Consider the following 27,965-nt stretch of genomic DNA (forward strand, 5'->3'; position numbering starts at 1 on the left):
GGGTTATGCCGCTGCTTCATTAGCTAATGAGAGCGTGCTTTTGGCCCTACCGAGCCTGTGTTTGGTCAAATTCTAAGGTTAAAGAAGCTGAGTAATGTGTATGTGTGAACATTCCAATTCTCTCTTTCACATCATGAATTTTCTCACGCGACGCACCACCCAACTCATGACAATCTTTTGTATATATCTGGTGTATTGCTTTACAATAACCAATTAGCCGAAAGAGTTTTAAACATCGTCCACAGAGATTCGAGGAAGCTGACCCTCAGTGGTCTAACGGGTGTTCTTTAAATTTTAAATTTAAATATTTATTTGACAAGGTTTCCCACAACGCTTATGCGTTGCCAAATTTTCAATAACCAAGACTTGTAAAAGTATGACCTTAACTAAGAGTGTCAAATTCCGAATCTCATTTATACATATTTGACAAATGAAAAATTATATTCAGAACGTGTCACCGCGTATACAATATGATCCTTAATTTCATACTACGCATTTGTGAGATTACGCTTTGGTGAGACTATACGCTGCGCAATAGGACCACGTTGATTTCAAGGAAGGAATGCGTTATGTTAACAAGTCGATCGCGCCGCCAAAAGGGATATTTAATTTCGTAAACTCAAAGGCCAAGATTACGCTCGATTAGGGAAGTTCCCACAATGCTTTGCATTATCGAGACGCAATTCAACCGAGTTATATATATATAAAAAAAAAGAAATTTAAATTTTTTATGTTCGGTACGTAACAGCGTAAAGAAAGCTATTATTGAGAAGATTGTTCCGTTAGCTGTTTCAAACAATGCATGTTTCCTTTTGTTCAAAACTTTTATTTTTGGGCCTCAATAGCTACGGCGGGTGTCATAAAGTCCTGAATTTCCGAGAGTCCTAAGCATTGCGAGAGTGACAACGTGCGGGTCATGTGGTCAAGCGACTCGGGCCTTTAGGAAATTCTGCTGCGTTGCCAAGTTGGGCCAGTAGCCCGTTCTCGGCAAGGTCGGGACACGAGGTCACCGTCACGATGGTGGAAATAGAGGGCGTGACCGAGCAGGAATTTTCCCATTGGTCAAGGAGCGTGAGGCATTGGCCAATGGGAATGAATAGATAGGTTCGGCGCGCTTTCGTGGTAGCGAAAAAAAGAAAAAGACTGAAGAAGAGTCGACTTGTAGACGCCTACGCGACAACTGAAAAACAAACACCTTCTTCAGAAACAAAAAGTGATTTTTTGAACATAGACACTTCGCTAAAGTGTGGTGTGCGATTAAGAAATAAATTTCATAGACCAGGATTTATTTTAAATTAATATATAGTCAAACTTTTTAACTAAAGTCTGTATAGTTAATGGATAAAATTAAGATAACTAATTCCAGTATTGCCACTAATTTAGTCCATCGATCAATAGCAAAAAGAAGAACAATGGTCTGGTACGTATTTTCAGTAACTGATTCGGTAACTAGCACTACTTATTTACCGACCCAATACTTTTCGGCTTAAGATGATTCATGAGATCTGATTTGGGCAGGCGACAGTGTCGGATTATGGTCGATGATGATCGAGGATAGGCCAAAGAGCTGGTTAAAGCTGCCAGGTCCTTAATCAAGGAGCTGGCTAAAGCTGCTTTGATGTGGAAGATCCAAGGAGCTGATTAAAGCTGCCTCGAAGTGGTATTCAAGGAGCTGGTTAAAGGTGCCTCGATCGGAAGGAACCATGCAGCTAGTTAAAGCTGCCTCGGAGTGATTTAGGAACAGTGTGACTGCGTGTTCTGTTAATGGCCTTGCCGTATTTATCCTCGGAGGTCGCCTCCTTTCAGTGCACCCAGTGATTCCCCTCAGCGGAGGAGAAGTACTGTATTCTACATACGTGCTCGGGAACCGTCGAACTCGTTCCTAATAGACTCTGATGTCTTGGCGCATGCGTGTGATTGTGCTCGCGCAGGCGTATCGAGTGCCTCGTCTGCTGATAGGTCCGTGGTGTCATCATCCAGTGGCTATCATGTCGCCAACGCGTGCGAAGATGCACGTCATAGGATGTTACTCGGATGTTGTCCTGATATTGTACGCATGCGTGAATGGAAGAGTCCTATTGCTTGTATGCTGGCGCGATAGTTTGAATTAGAAAATTGAGGTTAGGGTATGGTTCTAATAGCAGTAAATAGGCGGATTTGGATTTCGCGCAGTACGCTCACGACACCTTCGACTCTTACGCAGTTTCCCGGGGTTCAACGTTACTATACGTCCTCGCTGTTACAATGTTACAGCTCACGCATGGATGGCAATCAGAGATTCGTTCTGTTCTGTCACTACTCCTACTCAGACTCGAATTTGTACTTGTCTCACGACTGGATTAACTCTCTGTCTGACTGGCGCGCGTTGACGACTGTTGTTCTTATATTATTCCTTTTTATTCCAATTATACAATAGATTGTACTGTATTTTGAGCGAAATTACAGGCCTCAAAAAAGAAGTGATTGAACTGTCGTAGTATGACCTAAGTGATTTTTAACGTAATTACCCCTCTCATTTCATGCTTATTAGAAAATATTTCATTTATAAATCCACAGAATTCTATTCATACCATTTTCAAAGGGTATAAAATTTAATAATAGAAGATTTTTAGTGGAGGCGATCATTCTGTGCGTGGTTACTGCAACAATTTGTGGAATATCCAAATTTTTTAAGCAGAATTATGTCCGCTGATGAGTAAGCAATTCGTACAATATTATGTACACTCATTTCCAGCATAAAATGCGGATGACTATAGAGGCGGGATGGTAGATGTCCATCTCATTGGCCCTTATGTCTTGCCGCCACGTTTAAATAGTGCAGAGTAAGCAAACTTTATTCAGAATACTTTGGCTTTTAGGATAGGTACGGGAGTACGTTATTCATACACTTGAGTATGTAACAAAAATAGAATTTATTACAACTCAAGATTTATAAATAATTACTCCGTACATGTGTACTAAACAAACTCATATGACTAGGACTACTCTGAGATCTCTAGAACGTCTTGACAAAGGGTCCCCATAAAATAATATGTGTTGACTTTGCCTGAATGTTACAAAAAAAAAGGAAAAGTTTCTCTTGCAACGCTCAGGACGACGACAACGTGTTGCCACGCAGAACCTTGCATGTAACCAGCATGTGGTTAGCATCACCAACATTTGCCGTTGGAAACGAATCTAAAATCGTTCGAGTCACTACAGCTCCAATTATTAGAATGTGGCTGCTCCATGATGTACTTCCGGCCCACATGGACCTCGATTTCTATGTGTGGATATGTATTCGTGTTATCGATGTAACACGAAAGCTTTAGTTTATATGGGCGGTAACATAGACTCCATTGAAGGATTACGGACTCGAATATTTCAGGCTGCAGATGCTATACGTCAGCAGTCTGAAATATTCAGTCGCATTCGCGAAAATTGTGTACGGAGATGCTAAGCATACTTAGAAGCTAATGACAATCACTTTCAGCATTTGCTCTAAACAAATGTAAATACCAACTGTTATTGATTTCTTTACTATAAATGAACTTCAAAAAATGTCCACACTTTTCGTTTACTTGTTTACGTTTTCACAGCTGACGGACCTTACCTACCTATCTCTCCGACCACATTTTGAGATACAAGTTCCTCAATGAGACCCTTTGTTGTCAAGGGTTCCCACTTGTTGGACTACTAGTCTATTTTCAGCAGCTGACTGCAAGACATTTCTTTCGTACTTTATCTATGTGTGTAACCTAAGCTCATTCTCGCAAACATCTCAGATGTTTAAAGCTTTGTAGAAGCTTTATTAAGTCGTAAGAGATATAACAAAATGTATTCAAGCTAGTTTATTCTATTACTGCTTTCCAATGTGTTTGCAAAATTACAAACTACTACGTCTGTTGCTTTAGCGTATACGCATGTTAACTTTAAGGCATTATTACTGCGAAAGGAAAGTAGATCAGACACTATGTCATAGGACATTTTGTACCCCCCTTGGGGCTCATATCAACCCTTAAAATATTAAAACGTATACTTTTTACACTCTGTATAACATTCAGGTACAGTTTCCTTTAATTGGAAATGATGGAATAATTCGTGAACGACTGCAATGATAAAAACAGTTTCTTACAAACTTTTTGGTATAAAGTGTGACATTATACGGCGTAAATAACTTTTTAGTAATCTAAATAGTAGATACGATCTCTCTTGGATATGAGACAGAGTCGTGCTTCGAGTATCCAGCAGAGCGATCTCCCACCCAAAAGTCGACAGAGCCTTAAGCTTTCTGTGTATTCGTATGTACCCGTATAATATATTGAAATCCGAACAATAAAATAATACCTTTTGGTGAACAAAATAATGTCCAATAAGCGATGGAGTTTTCACTTCCTATACTAAACCATCTCAAACTGGCAAAGAATTTCTCGTTTATGTATAACAATTCGACAGCTCCTCTAACTGTCTGTGAAAACAGACGGAAATGTTCTCCAAAAATACTGTAAAGTAACTGTAAATTGTAAGAGCAATTTAATATTTGACTATGTACTTTGGATTCACTAACCTCATACTAAATTCCTTCCAGGACCAAAAATAAAGATGTCCTTTGGTTGAAACTTCTTTCAAATAGTGCTTAATTGATTCTACGCTTTCTTGGTATATAACTGATGTAACGTCTTTGTTTATTATGACCTGTAATGCAAGCAAATATCTAATTCATTGCAAGTAACGATTTTTAACAAGGTAATAGTGATAAAACAAGCCGTATTATAATGGCAGAGGATCTTGGCATATTGTTTGATAATATACTATATGGCGCAAGACGCGCTAAATGGGGAACAACATGTCAATAAATTAAAAAACTAATTCTGGTCTTTTTGAGAAAGCGATCCTGATTTTTAAAGCCAAAGTTTATGTAAATAACAAAATTGCAACGTTCTGTATTCGGTTAATAGTTATAGAAGAGGGGAAAGTCCAAAAGAAATATTTTTACTAAGCAGGAAAAGTCAAAATGAAACCACAGATTTATATTACGTGAACACATTATAATTAACAGAAATAAAATTAAATACTCGAGGCACGTTGTGTTGTGATGCCATAATACCGACTATAATGACTCCGACCGTATGTCACAAACCGTATAACGGTTGCAAGTGCAGCCTGCAGCGCGGGATTGGCCGCGTTTGTAGCTGCCCGCGCGCCCTGCTCTTTCCAGAGCAGAGACGTTAACAGCCCCTCCATGTTCCACTTCAGGAGGTAACGCCCACCGGATGCCGTCACGCGGTACCGCCGGGTTGTGGCCGGTACGTGCTCCGGTACTCGATTCAACTCAATTTCTCCGGAGTCTCTAGGCGGTCAGATACACGGGGGGGGGGGGGGGGGGGGGGGGGGCATCGTTCTTCGCTTTCCATCTTTCGGTCGTGGTCACCCTCGTGTCGCCCTCGCCTTATACGGAAAATTCGTAAGGTGTGTATTTCGCCTGCTCGACAGCGGCGACCGTTATCGTAGCGAGCTCATCCTTGTGCCTTACTTACGGTCAACTACGTGTAAGTGCGAGCTCAGTGGGATGTTACGTAACAAGTGCGATGAATTTCCAGCACACTTATGAAGGTTAAATCCAGCTTGCTGTGAGAGCTAGCACGCTTGTTTAAAGATTTACTCGAACGACAGTTTGTCTAGAGCTCCCGTAAACACATCGTCTTCAACTCAAAAGCCATAATTCGCTCGGTTGCGGGGGTGCACCGCACGATGCAATAAAAACGACGATTATCTGAAGCGACGAGAACTTGTCGAAACATTTTCTCAATATCCGGTACTAACACGTATTTCATAGATGCTGCCTCGTTAATATGGCGGTGATATCGCTCTGTAATTTCGGACCTTCGTGGAGGATGTCATTCAGCAAGCATCCGCCCGCTGTTTTCTCGAAACATTAAATAGGATGCGCAGCTTCGTCGTAGCGCTGTCCGTGCGAATAACCGCTGGATGTGGGATGTAGAGTCGCGTTTTATCGATAGACTCAAGGCGAGTCATATGAATCAGCGACTCATATTCAGTGAAAAACTCACTGTATTCCCTCACGAGGGTTTGGTGAAGGTCCAGCTTTCTTCTGAACTTAGTCAAAGTGGAGAGAGCTATTGAGAGAGATTCACGCAACAGCTCGTCCGGATTTGAATGGTTAAAAGGCAACCGAACGATGAACCTTCCCGTCGTGTCTCGCGCGACAGTTTGTGCGAAGTGCTTCTCGCATTTATCCTCGGCCTTGTTGTTAATCAACGTCGAGGGAGTCTCCTCTATCAACAAGAATCGCTATATTGCTTTATCCAGCTATTCAAGGACGTTGCAAGGAAGCATCCTTACGGGATTCGGGGCAGAGGTGGCTGCACCGATCAGTGCAGGCAGAACCCAGCCCGAGGCCGTTTCCTGTGCGATCGGTCCTTTCTTGCTGCAGTCGCGTAAATCTCTGCACCGATTAGAACCTCAATTCGGCGATCAGATGCAGGATCAGGATCCGCGAGCGTCATTTCACGCAATGCCTCAGATTCCGGTACGTGAACTAATGGTGAAATGTATGAGGTTATCCTCGGGACAATGTATGCACTGGTACGAAACGCCTCAGCAGTGCACCGCGTCGACCCGAACTCAATGTCCGCGCTGTGCGTTAATTCCTGGGTCTTTTCGCCCCGCAAGCCTATAACCGTGACTGGTGTTTTCCTTCGTGCGACTCGTAGATCACTCGCCAGACTCGCGGAAATGAAGAAGGACTCAGAACCCTGGCCAATGAGTGTACATGCGATGAGCGACCTGTCTCCCATTCCGTATACTCGCATATTCGCTGTCGCTAGAAACAGAGTTCTCATTTCGCTCTCTGGCGCACTGTAGTGAGACGTTACGGCACCGATTGACGTAGACACACAAGAATTCGTGTTCACGTTTACAGGACTGCATGCAGGAACAACGGAATTACAATAAGGCTTGCCTCGTATGAATCTCGGCTTTTGTTGAGATTCGCGAGCGCGAGACCTACTGTAACTACCAGCAGCCAGTCTTGGTGGCTGACAATGGCCAGAGGCTCTACCAGACGCCGTTCACCACACGTGTGTATTTATTCGTCACACGTGGGTTGCTGCTAAACGGGTGGTAGATCGCGGGTGTCGCACTTACGTTAACCCTCTCTGTTGTACTGCCAATTATCAGACCTCAACCGAGCAGTAGTCTATGGTTGCTCCGCTGACGACTAGCAAACTCAGAGAATCACAGACACCACCGATTACAAGAGTACAGTTAGTCGCCGAAATTGTTTCTGCACCGCTCTCTCGATACTCTGTCGCACGTATCTCACGTGATAACCGATGAGAGTAATTACACGAGTCGCAGTGGACAGATACTTAGTTAGAAGGCGTTTCAAGTTTAAGAGTCTGGTGACCAAGCTACTTGAAGTCGTGAGGCTTTTCTATAAAAGCCGAAGTTCTTGCCACCTATCGAGCGATCCGTACAAGACTGACTTCCGAGCTCGTGTCGCTCTGCGAAAGCGCGGAGCACTCGAAAATCCGTTATGTGGCGCTCGCTTATCATGGTCTGTCAAACTACTGATCGAAATCGTTCACCTGTTCGAGCGTCAACTGTAATAGCTGAAAAACGATATATATAAACTGTATGTATATAAACTGTCGCTGCCATGTATCTTTACTCCAGAATCGGCTATTCCAACCTTACCTGAAACTTATTTCATTAATATCTCATCACACGGGCAATATTTTGTCAATTTAAAAGCATTTTTCTGATGTAAATCGTATCTGAGCTTTCCAGTAAAACCAAATTCAATAAAATCGGTCAACCTATGACAGAGATATCAAAATATCATGTCATGTATCTGTCGGAAATTGTACGATTTTTCTTCTGATTCTTCTTATTCAGACAAATTTTCGTCAACATTATACATACACGCGTTATACGCGCACGTTCAGCCAAAAGGAATTATCACATGATGTTTCGTTCGTCAACTCTCGGAATCATTCGGCAGGGCTCGGCGGCCATCATTAGAAACAGAACCTGCCAGGTGTCAAATGACATTTCTGACGCACCGGCAGGGAGGTTATCTTCATTTGCACAAGTTTCTGAAAATTTGTGCCATGCTTGTGCGAAATATTTTCTAACAAACTGCAGCCAGAATTCTCATTTAAAACATTATCATTTCATTGTTTTAACTGTATTTAAAAAAGCGATGACATAACGAGCCTTTGTCTCGTTCGCGAAAACTATTGTCTGTTGATATACGTGACCAACCGAAGGTCGCCTTCGGTAGAAGATTCCGTTGCGCTAACAACAAACACGGTAAATTTGAAGTAAGTCTCGTTTTTAGCTATTACAGTTGAAGTCGAACAGGTGAACGGCTTGTGTCAGCTATTCGAATTTCAGACCTGATGTCGAGTGGGGATGTCAGAGCCTGGGAGAGAGAGACAGAGAAACGGTCGAACATTGGACAAACACTAAATATGATAAGCGTGCGCCGCTTAGCGGCTAATTAGCGTGTTCCGCGATTTCGCGGAGACACATGCGAATCTCGCGCCCTTCGACAGGTAGCAGGAAATCAGCAGCTGCATAGCCATTTCTAGCCTACTTCGCTAAGAGCACCTTGGTTTCTCCATAACGCTCGAAGTCTTCTAAGCGCTAGAAATCTAGTTGTCTGGTCAGACTCTTGCGGCCTGATATCTTTGTCTGTTCGGCTATCACGTATTATACGTACCACAGACGAATCAGATCGTAGTAGAGGGATTTCTTGGCTAACTAATGCACTTTTGAAATCTGTGATTGTTATGATTCTCCGAGTTTGCTACTCGTTGTAAGAGCATCGAGACCACTGCTTAGGTGCATTGGTTGACGGGTACATCCGGACAGGGTTAACCTAGCACCAGCTAGGGATAGTGCATCTTAAGGATCGTGAATCCCTGCTCTCGCGGTGATTCGCACGAAGTAAGCTTTATTATAAGGTGCATAAGACGTAGAGAAGAGGTCTCCTCATCTCCGTGCATTCGCCTATCGACGATTCCTTTAATTGCAAAGGAAAGTCGAACATACAGGCCAGCAATACAAGAGCCCCGGCCTTTTCAATTTTTAAAAATCATAGACGTACTTAAGTCCTTTCTTGGGCCGACACAAATTGAACCAACGTTATAGTTTCTTTACAAACCCTCTCTCTCACACCTTTTCCGGAACCTCGTTAGATCCCTTAATATAAGCGATTTTAACAAACTGTTTTGAGTTTGTAATTAACTAGTTGATAAATTTTTCATCTGTAATGGAACAGAAATTTCAAATATTGATATAAGAAATATTTGAAGAAAAATTACGATAGAAATGTACGGTTATTACAACAAATATAACTATACAAGTACTACTATCAGGATAAATTGTGTGGTACACCTTGCACTGCCCAATATGTTAAAAAAATAATTTGAATTTCAACAAATAATAAAACATAATTTCACAGGATGGATAAATCTGAACAGAACAGACAAGAAAACAGAACCTTGCAATAATTGTGTTAGTTCACATACAAACATAATGAGGAAAGTCAATATAACTGATTCCAAAGAAATTCTTATTGCAAAATTACTTTTGTTGGATCACAATAGTAGTGTGTTTAGAAAGCGGTTAAATTTCGAGCCTTTGTCTCGTCCGCGAGAATCGTAGTCCGTTAGCATACGTGACCGACCGAAGGTAGCCTTCGGTAGATTTAGTTGCGCTGACAACAAACTCGATACATTCGAATTATGACTCATTCTTCAGCTGATACAGTTGACGTTCGAACATGTGAGCGATTGCGGTCAGCTGTTCGAATCTCAGACCCGATATCGAGTAGGGACATCGGAGCCTGAAAGAGAGAGAGAGAGAGTAAAATCGGAACATTGCACACAGACAGACAATGATAAGCGAGCGCCGCGTAGCGGATTTTCGGGTGTTCTGCACTTTTCACGGAGCGTCTTGAGCTCGTCAGACAGTGTCAGCCTTGCACCGATCGCTGGATAGGTCACAAGGTTTCGGCAACTTTAGAACAGTCATCTGAGTTAGGAAATTTGGACAGCAAATTCCTTGGCTCGAGACGCCTTCTCTGCTGTCTGTTTCACTGCAACTCGTGAAATTTCTCGACTCGATTATCACATGGGATACGTGCCATGGAGCACTATTGCAGGCGATTAACTGTACTCTTGGAATCGGTGGTTACCCCGATTCTTTGAGTTTGCTATTCAGCAACCATAGACCACTGCTTGGTTGAGCCTTGATAATTGGCGTTAATAAAGCGGTTAACATAAGTGCGGCACCTCTGCGTTACCCGCGATCTACCACCCGTTTTGAAGCAACCCGCGTATGACGAATAGATGCACACATTGTGGTGAACGGTGAGTGCTTGAACCTCGGGCCATTATCAGTCCCCAAGACTAGCCGGTTCTAGTTATAGTGTGTTTCAAGCTCACGAATCTCAGCGGAAAGCCGAGATTCGTAGGAGGCAAGCCTTCCTGGAAGGCAGGTTAAACGGAGAAAATGATGATCCCTCCTCTCTGTACACTCGCCGACCGACGCTTCCTTCAGTGCGGAGAATCGTCGGTAATATAGTCCACTGCACTACCTTAACGTTACGACAAGGTACTGCTCTCACTTCCACATAGACTCGTTGTCGAAGTCTGGAGTCGGGAGGACTAGGTAAAGCGTGAAAGTCATACTCTCGCTTGCCTATGCGGTTCCACCGCTATTCCCTTTTCCAGACGCCAGCGTCGCTGGCCGGCGTCGTGTGAAGCAAAGGGCCCTCCTTTCCCAGCGAACTAGACTCCCACCACAGACAAGGAGCTCTAGGCGAAATTTCAAGTTAAATAAACGTTGTATTTGGCCCTTGTAAGAGCCGACTCCAATTTAATTGATTCTATACTTTTTTTTCGAAACCATTCTCTCAATAACCTAATCCGGACCCTGTTAGATCCCTGCGTTCAGCAATTCTAACATAGTGGAACAACGAAAGTGAAAAATTTCTACATCAAAGCAATACCTACTATTAAAATACAAATGGGAGATGACTGTTATAAACTTAAGGCAGCGATCTTCGCATTAAAATTGCGGATGTTTATGCATGATAAACATGCAAAAGGTATTTTGTATATTCTACTGTACACAGTATAATATTAAAAATTATCTGAAGTCATTCCCTATGCAAATTATCTTTCTAAAAGGAAGTGAGATCCTAACAAAAAACTTCAAAAAAGTAAAAAAATTACGCCAAGTACACGGAAAAGTCTGTACTATGTTACAAAAAGATGTGAGACCGAAATGAGCTGCAAGTACATAAAAGTGCTTTCCAGTAATGTGCAAAGGCGACAGTTTGTAACGTAACGTAGGATTCAGTGCTTTCCAACTACGCTTAAGATGACACAACTATGCACAACTAAAATGCTGTGTTCAAGTTGGCGTGGCCAGGCAAGGACAAGGTGTCGATGAATAAAAATTATTTAGGAATTGCAAACTAATGAAAGTGTACGCAATGTGTTAAGACTTTATTTAAATTGATGAATTAGTTGTACGTCCGTGAAAGGCAAGGTATTGATATCGATAAATAACCTTAGAAGTATTACAAACTGGAACATAATGAAAATCTACTCATATGGTCAGAGTTTTAAATTCGCGAATTATCTGAAAGTCTGCGAGAGAAGGGATGGTATTGATGATCTTAGAATACCTTGACTGGCCACGCCAAGTTGAACGCAGCATTCTAACTGTGCATAGTTGTGGCATTTTAAGTGTAGTTGGAAAGCACCGCATCTTGCATTAAGTTACACAGTGTCGCCTCGTGTTGCGTCTGCACATGCTGGGAAGCACATTTATGTACTTACAGCTCATTTCGGTCTCACATCTTTTTGTGACACAGTACCGACTTTCTCATGTACTTGGCGTAATTTTTTTACTTTTTTCAAGTTTTTGACTTGAGAAGCGACTTTGGTACCCGTCGCTCCAGGATCACTTGGTCCGGTGAGTAAGGCAATGCTTCAAGGGTAAGAAAAGCTGTCATTGCCCATGGAGCCAAACTACAAAAGGATGTCCACAACAGGGCTGCATCAGAATTGCAGGGGCCGCGCAGTCAAGGTGACCAGCCCACGTCACGCGAGGAGGATCCTCTCGCTTAGCGTTCAGGGAGAGAAGGCCCCAAAGAAGAGGCAGAAGGATGTAGCTACAGGCATCGCATCGCTGGCGGATCGCAGTAGAGTAACCCGTCGGATTAAATGCCATGCGTCTCGGGATCATGATCTAGAGAGAAGCAATAGGTGGGGCGGAGGGGGGGGGGGGGGGGGGGGGGTAGGGTGATTGGCTACGAAAGTATGCCATACGCACAGGCCAATCTGAGTAGGAATACGGAAGCACCGTGTAGCAAAGTCATGCCGCGTGCAATTGTCTCGACCTTCTTGCGCGGGACTTCAACGAGACCATAAGCGTGGTAAGAGGTTCCCTACTTCTTTCCCTGTGGATCCGAAATTAGTAACTCCTTGAGCGAGAACTACGTAGCGTTGGACCTGGTGGTCGCCAAAAGCTGTGTGGCTGGAGGAAGGCGATTTCGCATATGGATTACCTACGGCCTGCAGACTACGGGGCAAGTTGAATCCGCGGCCATGCGCGTGGTTAGGTTCCAGAAAGATATTTGCGAACAGGAATATTTTTGGCCTGCGAGCTACGAACCATCGTACTTGCAGCTACGCAATCGGTTAACTAAACGCGCCAACAACGTGAATCTCAGTCACGTTACAGTCCGTGAAACACCTTGTAACGCAAACGACAGCGCGAGTAACGAGTACCTTTCCCGCGATTACATGTCGCAGGACATTCCGCGTGTAATGAACCGTGCGTCGTAGTACATAAAACGGTTTACCTGTGAACAGGGAGTAGGATTTGTATGGCGTGCGATTAAGAAATAAGTTTCACAGACTATGATTTCTCTTTTAAAACAACACATGAAATGATTTATTAACCTAAATGTTTTACACTACTAAGGTACTTACCTCTATTCTTATAATCATACAACCTTCAGTCTTTGATGAGATAGATTCTTATTAAGCTATAAACTGATAATTGTCGCGAGGTTCTATATCGACAGAATATTAATAACTTATAATCTGAGCAGATGGCAGTGATGATCAATGTCAATGTGGATCAAGGAAAGGCCAAGGAGCTGGTTAAAGCTGCCTCAGTCGGTGATCAAGGAGCTGGTCAAAGCTGCCTCGATTCGGAGGATCCAAGGAGCTGGTTAAAACTGCCTCATTTTGGAGGATCCCACGAGTTGATTAGGGCTGCCTCGGAGTGGTAATCAAGTAGCTGGTCAAAGCTGCATTGATTTGGAGGAACCCAGGAGCTGGTTAAAGCTACCTCAGTTAGGAGTGATCCGAGAGCTGGCTAAAGATGCCTAGATCGAAGGAACCAAGGAGCTAATTAAAGCTGCCTCGGTATGGATTTGAAAGTTTAAGGTTAATGTTCGAAGAAAACTGCAATTCTGACTCCTGCTGTCTTCGTCTCTCTTGCTGGTGCTAGTGCTGCCCTATTTATACGGGAAAATTGCCTCCCTCTTTTGGGCCTAATGACTGCCCTCGGTATAATGGTAGACTCGTATTGCGTCTGCGCGTTCAGGAGTCATTGCAGGAAACACGCTCCCAATTGGTTCCGAGATTTTGGCGCATGGGTCTGGTAGTGTTTACGCTGGCGTATAGAGAGCGTTGCTTGTTGATTGGCTGTGGAGTCTACCTCATAAAGAACAACCGGAAACAGGAAGCTAGCGTCATTGAAAATTCGATTTACGCGCGTTATTTAATTTGTTTGATAATTCAATTATTAATTTGTTTATGGTAACGATAGGATTGAATTAATTTCTGAGACTGTGAAAAGAACAGACGTGTATTTTGGGAGAAATTTAGAATATATATTTATTCCATAAATATTGTGGTGTTTAATACAAAAGAGTCGCTAAATGGCTAAAGGCTTTGTGATTGTCGGCAGGCCTACATTAACTATCGTGTTCTGGGCTGGTGGTTAAATAACACTCATAGTGACTTAACCATGTAGCAAGTATATTTTACTGAATACAAACAGCGCATGCATGACATATGTGCAAGATGGATGCCGGCTGGCAGGACTCGACTCGCTGCCGGTACACTCTCTTGGCCCAGTGGGGCGCTCATACGCACGCGGTATTTGGAGGCAGAAACATGCCTACATGGTTCGTACTTCATCGTCCGATCGTCATCCTGTCGTGAATGTGTGTTCCATCCCACGCCATAGGATGTCACTCTGATGACGTACTAATTTTGTGCGCATGCGTAATGGGAAGCGTTCCGTTGTGTGTGCGCACGCACATTGCGTACATTAAGGATTTGAGCCACTGTTCAGATCTAATTATCACTTATTATTTATTGAATGTAAGAAGAAAAATGTCTGTTAAAACTTGATTTCTTCATAGTCGAAATCGCAGCTGGTTGTTACACGCGTGTAAACATTGCGTCACCGCCATTTGTACGTCATTTATGAAAATACACTATTTTTAGGTTCAGGAGTAGAAGTTTATAAAAAATGAAATAAGACGAGTATGAACAAATAGATTTTTATTTGTAATTGTTAATCATAATGTGAAGAACAAAATATATCGTTTTAACCAATTTATCAACAGTTTATATAAATAAAGCACTTACTTGAAATCCAAAAGTAAAGGTAATTAAACAAACAAACACTTAGTTCAAGAAATCAGGTCTGCACACGCAGAACGCCAACTTAACAGTAGGTGCATCACCGGCTCGCCTACTCTTCACAGGAACGCAAAAAAAAAAATACAATACCCAGGGTAAGTATAGTTGGCAGAGAGCCCTGCTTACAGTATTTTGTTTTAATTGAAGAATTGAGTGTTGACTGTCGCTCTTGCCGTGAAAGGACCGAAACTCCCATCATCGTACTTCTTTTTTCACCTGTGAAAACCCACCCTCTCTCCGTAAAGAGTAGCTAGTCCGGGCCGCGAATAATCAGAAGCACGCTTCCACGCTGGTATCAAAAGAAAATTCGAAGCGTGCGAAGGGTACGGGGTTACTTTGCACGATCGTTTGTGTTTGATCGCAGCGTAGCCGAACGAGTACGTCGCAATACATAAATTTCTAATGCATACTGAATAACTTGCACAACAATTCGTAAGAGTATATGAACGCAAGAAATATTCTTAGAGCTACAATAACATTCTTACCGTTACAGAAGGATATTCTATTGGAGGTGTTTGGTATAGACGTATATGAATGTTTTGACTCGCACGAGTATGAAATCGGATATCATTAGAATCGTTACCCTTTTCCATAGACCAAACTCTGTTGAAATTTAGTCCTAATGTTGTATGAACCTCGCACACTGAAAACACAAAGAGATAATTATTTTACTGTTGAAACGTACCGAATATCGAATATTGTACTTATAAACAAATAGGAGAGGAAGAATAGGTCCTCTATTCTATATTCAGATTTTTCTATTTCTTTTCTACATTTTTGTACTATTGTATATTTTTGAATTATTGTATATTTTGTACCTTTGTACTGATGTGTTTCTCTACAAAGCCATGTGTTTCTCTACAAAGTCCTTTCCTCATATTTATGTTATGTATGCGGTTTTCCAAATTTTATGACAAGACTTATAGCAATGTGTGCAGTTTTTTCATGTGTGGATTTGGACCAGAAGATTAACCGCAAGATGGACAGTGTGGGTATGTTAACTTTATCTACTTTGAAATTTCATATAGTGTGTTTAGACTTGCTCTCTGAATTGTAAAGAGTAGGCAGGTTTAATGTTACTCAACGAAACCCTCGTATGATCCTCAATGTGATATATGGATGTGTGAAGTGAACAGACAATTTACATGAAGGTTGTTTAAAAAGCGGTAATAATTCGAGTTTTTGTCTCGTCCACGAAAAACGTTGTATATTAGCATACGTGATCGACCGAAGGTCCCCTTCGATACGAGATTCTGTTGCGCTAACAACAGATATGGTATATTCGAAATATGACTCGTTTTTCAGCTTTTATAGTTGACGCTTGAACAGATGAACGATTTCGATCATTCTTCGAATCTCAGGCCCGATGTCGAGTGGGGATATCGGAGCCTGAAAGAGAGAAAGAGTGAAATCCTAACATTAGACACAGACAGACCGTGACAAGCTAGTGCCGCGTAGCGGCTTGTTGGGGGCTCCGCGCTTTCGCAGGTCGTCTGCAGCTCGTTAGTCGGTCTTACACCGATCGCTCGATAGGTCGCATGAAGTTCAGCAATTATAGGAAAGTCTAACGAGTTCAAGTCGATTGGTTACCAGACTCTTGAACTCTAAATGCATTCTAAGCTGAGTATCTGTCTGCTGCGACTCGTATAATTACTCTGATCGATTAACACGTAAGATACGTGCGACAGAGTAACGAAAGCGCACTGCAATAACAATTGTGGCGACTAACTGCACTCTTGGAATCGGTGGTTTCCCTGATTCCCTGGGTTTACTTTTTGCAAGCGGAGCAACCATAGACCACTGCTTGGTTAAGCCCTGATAATTGGCAGTACAACAGAGAGGGTTAACGTAAGAGCGGTACCTCTGCGTTACCAGCGATTTGCCACCCGTTTAGCAGCAGCCCACGTGTGACGAATAGATGCACACGTTGTGATGAACGGCGCGTGGTAGAGCCTCTAGCCGTTATCAGACACCAAGGCTATCGGCCGCTATTGATAGTGGGTTTCATGAGGCAAACATTATTGTAAGGTACGTTAAACAGAGAAAAGGAGGATCCCTCTTCTCTGTGCGTTTGCTAACTGACGATTTCTTGAGTGGAAGGAAACGTTGGTAATACAGTCCATTGCACTACCTTAGCGTTACGGCAAAGTACTGCTCTCCAGGTCGTCGACACCTAGAGTCGGCAGCTCACAGTTCGGGTCGAAATATTCGGTAACTAACTGTTTCAGCTTCGCCGACCCTTCCTTTTTCTAGATACCACCGTCGCTGACCGGTACAGTCAGAGGAGAAGATCAGCTACCACAAGGGCCAGGAACGGACCAGAATCAGCCCCGGATCGTCCTCCCTTTCCACCTTTTGAGAATCAATTAAAAATAAAAGGTCTGTCCGTTTCAGGACGGACGAAAATAAAATTGAGGCTGTATACTTTCTTTGCGATACCCGATCTATACAACCTCATCCGGACCCCATTGGATCCCTGTATTCAGCGATTCTGACAAAGGTGCACATATGAACTCTTTTCTATCTTATAGTGACTGCTTCGAGTTGGCCCGTGGACTACATCGAATAAGCAAGGTTATTGTTATTCAATAATGTTGATCAATTTTAACTGAATTTTGGATCCTGTAGCTTTGACTAATGTCGTAAAATTTCCGATCAACTGTTCGGCGATGAGTGACCTCTTCCCTCCCTTATGTCAGCGCGATACTGCTATTCGGGCAGCCATTACTCGAAGTCTCCGCAGGGGTTCATTTCTGGTACTTTCCAACCGATTTTTGGACGTTTATAACTAGGAAACGGAACCTCAAACCTGAAACCATTATTCTGGATTTTTGGTTCATTTTGGTCTCTAGAATCACCTCTTAAATTTGTCCTGTGCTGCTTAGAAACACCGGTACTTCCATGATAAATTTTGCAGTTCGCACAATAGGAAATAGTTGTAAATCCTAATGAAAATTCTGTAGCCAGTGGAATTTACCGACTGTCTGCTGCTGAATTACATAATCATTATCATCTCTGTAATTATGTTATCGGTTTAATGTAATTTTAACTATTGCTGTATAGCAATATGCGTTACCTGTCTGTTTAAAAAAGCGTTAATATAATGAGAACTCTATCTCGTTCGCGAAAACCGTTGTATGTTCATCTACGTGACCAACTGAAGGTCGCCTTCGGTTGGAGATTCAGTGTCACCAATAACAAACACGGTGAATTTGATGAAGGACTCGTTTTTAGCTATTACTGTTGAAGTCGAACAGGTGAACGACCTGTGTCAGCTGTTCGAATTTCAGGCCCGACGTCGAGTGGGGATGTCAGAGCCTGGAAGAGAGAGAGAGAGAAAGTTGTCGAATATTGGAAAAAGATAAAGTATGATAAGCGAGCGCCGTTTAGCGGCTAATTAGCGTATTCCGTGCATTCGCGGAGGCACGCGCGAGTCTCGCAGTCAGTCTTGTTCCAGTCCTTGACAGGAAACAGTTCGATTAGTAGAAGTATAGCCATTTCGAGATTACTTCGAATAGAGCTTCTTGGTTTCTCCAACAAGCTCGAAGTACTCGAAGAGCAGAATCCTCACTAATCGGAGAATTTTCTCTTGCGGCTTAATCTATTCGTCTGTTCGGTTAATACGTATTATACATGCGACACACGAATCAGCCTGCAAAAAAGAGATTGCTATAACGATTGAATGCACTCTTAGAATCGGAGATTTTCACGATTCTCTGAGTTTGCTTACTGCCGGAAGAGCATCGAGCCCACTGTCCAGGAGCATTGTTTGACGGGTAAATCCAGATAGAGTAAACGTAAGTGCTTATCACCTCTGCGTTACTCGCGCTTTACTACCCGTTTAGAAGCAACCCCCGTGTGACGAATAGATGCACACGGTGCGGTGAACGGCGTCGTGGAGTCTCTGGCCGTCACCAGCCTCTGAGCCTAGCACCAGCTAGGAATAGTGCATCTCACAGCTCGCGAATCTCTACTCCCGCAGGGATTCACCCGACGCAAAACTTTTTATAAGGTGCATAAGACGTGGGGAAGAGATTTCCTCCTCTCTGCGCATTCGCCGGTCGACGATCCTTTTAATTGTAAAGGAAAGTCGATCATACAGTTCACTGCATTACCTTCGCGTTACAGGCAAGGTATTGCTATCTCCTCCATACAGGCTTGTTGTCACAGCCAGGAGTCGGGAAAATATTCCCGAATAGGTACAGTTTGACTTACATTCTCGCCTATCACCGCGGTTCCGCCGCTATTTTCTTTCCAGACGCCAGCGTCGCTGACCGGCGCACAGTGGGCCGGATCGTAGATTGTGGTGACATTTTAGCAAAAAATGAATTTGCTCATATCTGTATCTATTCAATTTGTATTGTTTCTTAAAGGTCTATGGACTATTAAAATAAAAGAATTATTAAAATTAAACAGAATTTGTAGTTGAAATGAACATTCGAAGTTGAACATTCTGAAAACTCCATTTACCATTAGAAAAGTAGACTTCTCTTTATTGATATCTTGATGATCTTGTTTGACATTTTCTATCTATTCTTTTTTCTATAATAAAAAGCATTCTTTTCGATTAAGCAGCAGTAGTGTCGACTAAAATTATTGCAGCAAAGATATTGAAAATATATTGTTTAGTGAAATATAGAATATTTTAAAAGTTCTTCATCATTGACAAGGAATATCATTTGAGTCCCAAATAGTTGGGCATTCTAACAAGTTGGAATGTTTTCAGGATACTCTCCTGTAGATAATTCTGTAAAGATCGCTTCCTACTTTGTCCTACTTCATAAGTTATTACAATGTTAAGCCATCAGCGTTTCGTCGTTTTACGCACAGGTGTTAGCGTTCGCGTTCCATATCGAGACTTTTCGTCTACTTTTCTGCTGTATTCAGTTGAAACGGAACCATCAGCGAGAGAACAGTGAGACATTTAAAGCATTTTTTGCATAATTTTTAAACGTTACACTTTAATTTTTCGTCGATTTCATTAAATTTAAGTTTTGTTTCGTATAGTTTACCTTTAGTCTGTGTTATGTAGACGTATTGTATATTCATTTAAGTTAAAGTATATTATGTATTCTGTGTTTGTTTAAATTTATACTTAAGTATATGTCGAGTATATTAAATAAGACAACGTCTGTATGGTTCTAATTACTCTTTTTATAATATTGCCTTTTCGTGACTACACGACTTTATCATACAGATCGCAGCATTCTGATCTTGTCTTGTTCCTTTGCCTCCATTGAACTTCACGCTCGATAACATTAAAAACAATAACATCTAGGTCTTATATATGGTGTCCTGATTGAATAACATCAAGCGCCGACACGGCCAACCTGACTGAAAGCCGTCCTCGGCGTTAATTATATGAAATTACATAGAATGGAATTTTCAATCTGTAACATAAAAGAAATTATAGAAAGTCTTAAGTAATTCTATACTACCGACACGGCTGTCTCTGCCATTCTGATCACAAAAGAGTGTTATTACTCAATGTTATGAGTTTACATGGAGTACATTCTTCCTTTTTACAATATATATTCTATTCTTTCATATATGCTTTGTACGTATTCTTCAATTAGAAAAAAAAAAAAAATTCGAAAGATTTTGTACTCTCTAGACAAGGCAAGCAACAAACATTCCATGATGCTCTGAAGGAGCATGCAGTATGACGACTGTTGATGCATTGGCATGTTCGACACAGAGTGCACAGCGTCCCATACACTCTTGTTTTCGAACCAACACACCACAATTCATACTGGGCCTAGGATACCAGTATGAGGAATGATGCTGTGTCCGTTGAGACCTTCATCCACATATCTCATCTACAATCTTTTTCCTTTTTTTTCTTTTTTTTAAATTTTATTTTAGCCAAATTATTTTTAGGGTTTGACCCCTTTACTGGGTGCCCCAGCCCTTTCAATAACATTTCACAATTAGCAACTTACACATATATGTGTGTGTAGCTTTTTTAAGATTCACCATCTACACCGGTATCATCGCCAGTGTCCAAATAAACATCATTTTCAACATCATTATCAGTATCATTTTGCGATACATACTTCATATTTTTAAGCGTTTGTCGTATTTTATGTTTGCTTGTCAAACTTTGCAACTCATATGACCCGTGTCCCAAATCTGTTATTACCTTATATGGACCTTTGAATTTTTGTCCTAATTTTGTCGAATGTCTATCATTTATTTTTACCAAACATAGATCATTTACAGCGAATGACTTCGTATTGCGTTTACTTTTAATATCAAATCTGTTTTTCTCATATATAGCATTCTTTTTGATATTATAGTCTGCATTTTCACGTATAATATCTAAATTCAATCTCTCTACATCAGTTACAGAAATTTTGTTTATGCACGGTAAATTTATTTGCCGTCCGAATAATAACTCAGCCGTAGAATATTGAGTAGTTCTGTGAGATGTACTATTTATTATCAATTGAATATCAGCGAGCCTATCCTGCCATCGTTCATCACAACCAACTTCAGTTACTGATAATAAATTCTTCAAGAAACTCATTATTCTTTCAACTTGCCCATTTGCTCTACTATTCCCTGTTGCTATAAAATGTAATTCGATATGGTTCTCTTCACAAAAATCACGAAATTTCCCGCCCGAAAAAGAAGTCCCTTGATCTGAAATAATACGATTAGGCACTCCAAAAATAGAAACTACCGTCTTAAGAAACATAACAGCTGCTTCTGCAGTTAAAGTAGAAGTTTTAGATAACAATGTAAATTTTGTAAATGCATCCACAAGAACAAACGCATATTCTTTCAAATCACTTTTACCAGTCAATTTACCCGTTGCATCGATATGCACTGTATGCCACGGCAATGCAACCTTTGGAATAGGATGCAATGGCAATTCATTAGGACCATTTTTGTTTTTAATAGTTGCACATACCAAACACTTATCTATAAATTGCCGCGTTCTTTTAGCCATTTTTGGAAACCAATATAATTCATATAATTTAGCAAGCGTTTTCTCACATCCAACATGCATCAAAGAAGAATGTACATGATTTATTAATGACCAAACAAGACTATTCGGTATTATAGGGAGCCAGAAATTTTGTTTATTACGTTGCACTCTTCGATATAGAATATTATTTCGTATGTCATACGTATGTTTTACTTCAGTTGGACAATCATTATTCTGAATATCTAATAGTATTTTAGTAATTTCTAAATCACGTTTTTGTTCCGCAATCAGCCAATCTTTTGAAAGAGAAGCAAAGTTTACTATTTTATGTGAAGTATTTGGTTTTGTATTATCTATTGGGTCCCTAGAAAGATAGTCAACATGCATCATACTTGTACCTGGTCTATGTTCTATATAAAATTCAAATTGTTGCAGAAAAGCCCACCATCTGTATGCCCTATCAGTAAGATCTTTTTTATTCTTTGAAGCTTTTAATGAATTACAATCTGTCATTACCTTGAACGTTCGACCATAAAGAAATGATTTAAAATGTTTAATTGCTTTAACAACGGCTAATGTCTCGAGTTCATACGAATGATATCGAGATTCAGGTCCTGTTGTTTTTTGGCTATAATACGAGATTACGTGTGGTTTTCTTTCATATTTTTGTATCAAAATTGCACCATAACCTTCAGCGCTTGCATCTGTATGTAATTCTATTTCTTTATTAGGATTAAATGTAGTTAATACGGGACTATTTGTTAAGTAATTAATAAATTTGTTACGAATTTGTGTGTGTTTTTCTGTCCACTGAAATGTCGAATTTTGAGAAACTAAAACGTATAATGGTGCCGCTAACTGAGCAAATATAGGTATGAATTGCCGGAAATAAGATACAAGTCCTAAAAATCACCGTAATTGGTGCACTGTGCTAGGAATGGGTGCATTCACCAAAGCCTCTATTTTTCGCGGATTTGGTCTTAGTTCTCCCTTACTCACTTCATAACCTAGGAAAACAACTTTTGTCATTAAAAATTTACATTTGGAAAAATTAAATGAAAATCCTGCATCTATCAATCGAATTATTACTTTCTCTAAATTTTGTATATTTTCTTGAATCGTCTTAGTCGGAATTAACAAATCATCTATATAAATAAGAACAATTTTATTTTTATAATCTCCTAATGCTTTTTCAATAGCTCGTTGATATGTAGATGGAGCATTTTTTAAACCAAACGGCATTGTTAAATATTCATATTGTCCATCTGGAGTAAGAAATGCTGTTTTTTCTATAGATTCTTGTGTTAACGGAATTTGATGAAACCCTGCAGCCATATCAAGAGTTGTAAAATAACATGCACCATTTAAATTATTTATTAGATCACTTATTAAGGGAAGCGGATACTTATCCGGTATTGTGTTTCCATTAAGAGCCCTATAATCTATACATAACCGTTTCGAACCATCTTTTTTATCTACTAGAACTACAGGGCTAGCAAAAGGCGAGTTACTTTCACGAATAATATTATTTTTTAAAAGATCGGATATTTGTGTTTGAACTATTTCTCTTTCTGCAGGAGCTAAATGTCGCGGTTTTGTATGAACATATTTATTAGGATCGACCAATCTGATATTCAAAGATTCTACTTTAATTCGGCTAGTAGGTATACCCAATACGAAAGATTCTTTAAATTTACACAATACTGCATGTAATTTCTGTAAATCATCCTCATTTGTTATGTCAGTAGTAATATTATTGAAATCTATTTTGTTAACATTCTCACAAATATTGATAGTTTTTACACGTGCAAATTTAAATCCATTCATATCAATGTTCACAGATAATTTGCAATTATCAGAAAATATATCTTTTCCAACTACAATAAATTTTGGTAATACTTCATCACTTACTACGTGCATCCATAATATAAGTTTGATTCCAGAAATAAATACTTCACTTTTAATTTTGAAACTACTAAATATAACCTGATTAGAAATGCCTTTTAACGTTACAGTTTCATCAACTCTTTCATTAATGTCACAAGCAGATAACTCATTACCAAACTGATAACATATTAGTGAACAATCAGAGCCAGTATCTAATATGAATGAAAAGGTCTTACCAGACTTGAAAGCAACGTGGTTCATATCAACTTTATGACAAATATTGACTGCCTTTACCGATTTGACAACTTTTTTTGGACATTCCGTTGAAATATGCCCATTTTCATTACAAGCATAACATTTGACAATATTCCGAGTGTTGCCTTTTCCTCTGCCTCCATTTTGTTGAACCAACTCCTTAACATCGTTAATTGATTCATATTTCGATTTTGTTATATTTTGTATCTTGCATTCTTCTTGACGGTGTCCCATCTTTCTACAATTATTGCAATATCCACGGAACCGTTTTACTCCATAAGTATTTTCTTCAGCTTTCCGTTTTTGAATTTTATTTCGTGCTTCATATCGAGAATCTAGCAATGCTAACTTGCTTGTCAATTGATCTTTTGTTGGAAGTTTTCTCCCTGACGTTCCTTCGATAGAGATAAGCGATGACTGTAAACTTGGTCGCCATAATTGCAATGCCAGAAGACAAATGATTTGACCGATATCTTCAGGTGTATGCCGCAAAATTTCATTTGCAAATGGTTCAAGTATCTTATAAGCATCAATATTTGAAGAATAAACTGTTAATTTTTGACACAGAGATACAATGGTCCAACTTCCTTACAGCACCCTGATTTCGCATCAGGCTCGTCTGTTCGAATTCGCCAACCTCCTTAACAGCACCTCAATTTAATTTGAGTTCGTCTGTAAAACTGATCCTAGTGACTCCCTGATTTCGCATCAGGTACGTTCACAAACTCACTCTCCTGCGGCTCACTGATCACCGATCAGTTTCGTCCGCAAGCACATCTATCCTCAGAGGCTCCCTGATTTTACATCAGGTCCGTCCTTGCCTACAATAATCCTAACGGCTCACTGATCTCGCATCAGTTTCGTCCGAGTACCAACCAACACATCAACCACTATATTCTTTGGAAATACACATACCTATCCTCGACGGTCTCTCGCGCTGCTCGCCTCCCGTCTCGTAACAACGTATTAGGGAAAATCCAGGAAGCCTTTAGATAATGAAGAAGAACCGAGTACGTCAAGACGCAAGATCGGCATTGGTTCTTCATCCGACTATACGTCTGACAACAAACACTCATATCGTATTTTAAGTTTCATTATTGTGTTTAGTGCTATAAGTTGTCACATAAAGTGTAAGACATGCGATGGTGACATAAATTTTGCCGAAACGAAAGTACGCGGACTGGGATTTCAAATCGTTTTGAAGTGTGAAAAGTGTGCCGATAGGGAGATTTCGTCATGTCCGATGATACGAAGCTTCTCGTATGAAATAAATCATAGAATTGCGTTGGCTATGAGATCGATAGGAGTAGGCTTGACTGGCTTGGAACAATTCCAAATCCAGTTTCTGCACATCCTTTCAATATAATCGTAAAATATATCAGAACGCAACAGAAGTCATTGCAAAGGGGTATATGTTTCGTGCTGCGCAGGAAGAAATAAGTCAAACGGCGAGAGATGACGAGATTGAACCTATAGGTGTAACCGTATCAGGTGATGGAACCTGGCGAAAAAGAGGCTTTTCGTCACTTTTTGGAGTTGCAACAGTTATTGGAAATTTGACTGGAAAAGTGATTGATATTGTAGTGAAGAGCGCGTATTGTAAAGTTTGCGAGATGTGGGAGAAAAAAATTGGAACAAACGAGTATGAGGAATGGTTGGACCAGCACGTTACTGAGTGCAAGGCAAATCACGAGGGTAGTGCCGACAAAATGGAGGTGAGCGCGATTGCGGAAATTTTTCAACGATCCCAAGAGTTGTATAATACTAAATACGTCAATTACATCGGAGATGGTGACAGTAAGACGTTCAACGCCTTCGTAAACGCTAATCCTTACGATATTCCGGTAAATAAAAAAAAATGTGTAGGTCATGTTCAGAAACGCATGGGCACTGCACTCCGAAAAATAAAGCAGAATACGAAGGATCTTGGAGACAAAGGAAAGCTCACGGCAAAATTAATTGATGAACTGAGCTCATATTATGGAAACGCCATTAGAGGGGCTAAGCATTCCACAGAAGCTATGAGAAATGCGATTTTGGCCACATACTACCATAAGTGCTCAACAGATGAGAGTCCCCAAGATAACTATTGCCCTGTTGGAGAAACAAGTTGGTGCTCTTGGCAAAGAGCTACAGCGAAGAGTATTTGACACGAATATAGGCATAAAACTCCATTATACAAAGATGTCCAGGTAGCGATTTATCCCGTTTATGAGCATCGGAGCGACGAAACATTGCTAGCAATATGCGTCGGTGGCTATACGCAGAATAGCAACGAAAGCTTAAACGCCAAAATTTGGAAAATTGCACCGAAGATATATTTCAGTGGCGCTGAAACTGTGGAAATTGCCGCATATATTGCTCTTGCAACGTACAATGATGGTAACAAAGCACTCCTATCTATAATGCGGGAACTTGAACTTGCAGTTGGTTCAAAAGTATGTGCGAAAAGTTAGATCAAAGACGATTATCGGCAGCAGACGTTCGAGCAAGAGCGGCAACAAAAGAAGCTAGAAAAGAAACCAGAAGAAAGAAAAAAGAACAAGAAGAAGAAGATTTTGCAGCAGAAGGAGCCCTATATGAACCAGGGATCGCGTGAGACTAGGTTTGTACATTTTACAATTCATAGGTTAGAGATATAGGTATTCTAAACTTTGAACCTGTTTTTCTCGTAACAACATTTTTAGACACGGTGTACATGATAACTTTTGAACCAGTGAATATTTTAACTTGAAATTTTGACTGGATGTGTAGAATTCCTCCCGCCACAGTGTGAAACTCCCATATCAACATAGCGTGATTCTAAAATTTATTAAAAATGATTGAAAGTTGTCCTTTCCTGCAAAAATGTGGGAAAAAAGTTCACTAGTGTACAATTTACACAATTTTCGTTTAAATCCGCCAGCAATGTTCCACACTGTAGATTTTGGTGTATAAAATATTCATTCTAAAGCATTTTGCTTTCAGATGATTGGGTCGCCTGAATCAATGTACACCAGCTCCAGCGGCGCGCCGTATGGGACCATTTTCAGCACTTAATAAGTTCAACAATTTTGAACATTCCGATGATTTTTGTTGTTGTAATTACTCGCAAACGTACCCACAATAGATCGTGAAAGGGATGAGTATAACAATTATTTCGTGCCGAAGATGTATGGCGCCAAAGCAACTAACGATTTTACATATCAAATAGTCCAATACCCCCTTAAGGAAAGAATGGGCTTATTAGTTGTTGTAGTTAAGCAAGGATAGGGTTCATCTAATGATGGAAATACTGGAAGGCGTTTTTTCCCAATGCAGAACTTGTGGCAGAAATAACGGGAATTGATAAACTATTAATTAAAAAATTTTATGTAATACTACAAATTATTTCATCTCCATATAAAATAAATATGGCAAAATTTCAAGAATACACCCAGAACACAGCACAATATTTTGTAGCTCAATATGGATGGTATTACATGCCATCCTCCGTCCACAAGTTATTAATACACGGTACAGACATCATAAAACACGCACTGCTTCCAATTGGCCAGTTGTCTGAGGAGGCTCAAGAAACTAAACATAAAGATTTCAAAACATTTAGAATCAACAATGCCCGGAAAGTTTCAAGAATTGCTACGAATGAGGACATATTTCACAGGCTACTATTAACATTCGATCCGTACATATCGACATTAAGAGTAAAGTCGTATAAAAAGAAAATCAGACCATTGGATCCTGAAGCTGCTGAAATGATAATCAAATAAAATAAACAACCCACTATTAGTCTGTTATTTAAAAATCATGATGGTAAGATCAATGAAATTATTCTTCACGTTTAACAGTACCTATTGTACGTTTCAATTCTGTTTTTTTTTTTCAGTAAGTGCACCCAACACTTGTATATTATTTGAAAATTAGAACTTCCTTCGAAGTTGCGACTGGAAATATGTTAGAAACATGAATTAGAATATGAAACAAACATTTTTTCAAAATTTTTCCAAATAATTTAAAACGGTAAGAAAAAATAATTAAATAGATTAAATATATTATAGCATATACTATGAGAAAGATAATATTTCTTAATATTTTTTAGTTCAAACCCCATCCCGATATTTTTTGTTATTCAAAAAATATAACAATATGTCACCAAAATC

General features: G+C 40.3%; 1 protein-coding gene and 1 pseudogene across 1 annotated transcript in view; one reads left to right on the forward strand and one right to left on the reverse strand.

Annotated features, from left to right (window-relative positions):
- Positions 1–4,160: 4,160 nt before the first annotated feature.
- The window catches only part of LOC143187500 (uncharacterized), a 64,731-nt gene continuing 40,926 nt past the window's right edge, over positions 4,161–27,965 (reverse strand). The window contains exons 3-6 of the mRNA XM_076391711.1: positions 15,236–15,393; positions 4,547–4,674; positions 4,327–4,481; positions 4,161–4,270 (exon numbers count right to left, since the gene is read on the reverse strand). Of these exons, the coding sequence (XP_076247826.1) occupies positions 4,161–4,270; positions 4,327–4,481; positions 4,547–4,674; positions 15,236–15,393 (551 nt within the window). The remainder of the gene's footprint in view (positions 4,271–4,326; positions 4,482–4,546; positions 4,675–15,235; positions 15,394–27,965) is intronic.
- LOC143187554 (uncharacterized) lies at positions 25,518–26,425 on the forward strand (annotated as a pseudogene).

This window comes from Calliopsis andreniformis, unplaced genomic scaffold (genome assembly GCF_051401765.1).
Source record: "Calliopsis andreniformis isolate RMS-2024a unplaced genomic scaffold, iyCalAndr_principal scaffold0048, whole genome shotgun sequence".
NCBI lineage: Eukaryota > Metazoa > Arthropoda > Insecta > Hymenoptera > Andrenidae > Calliopsis > Calliopsis andreniformis.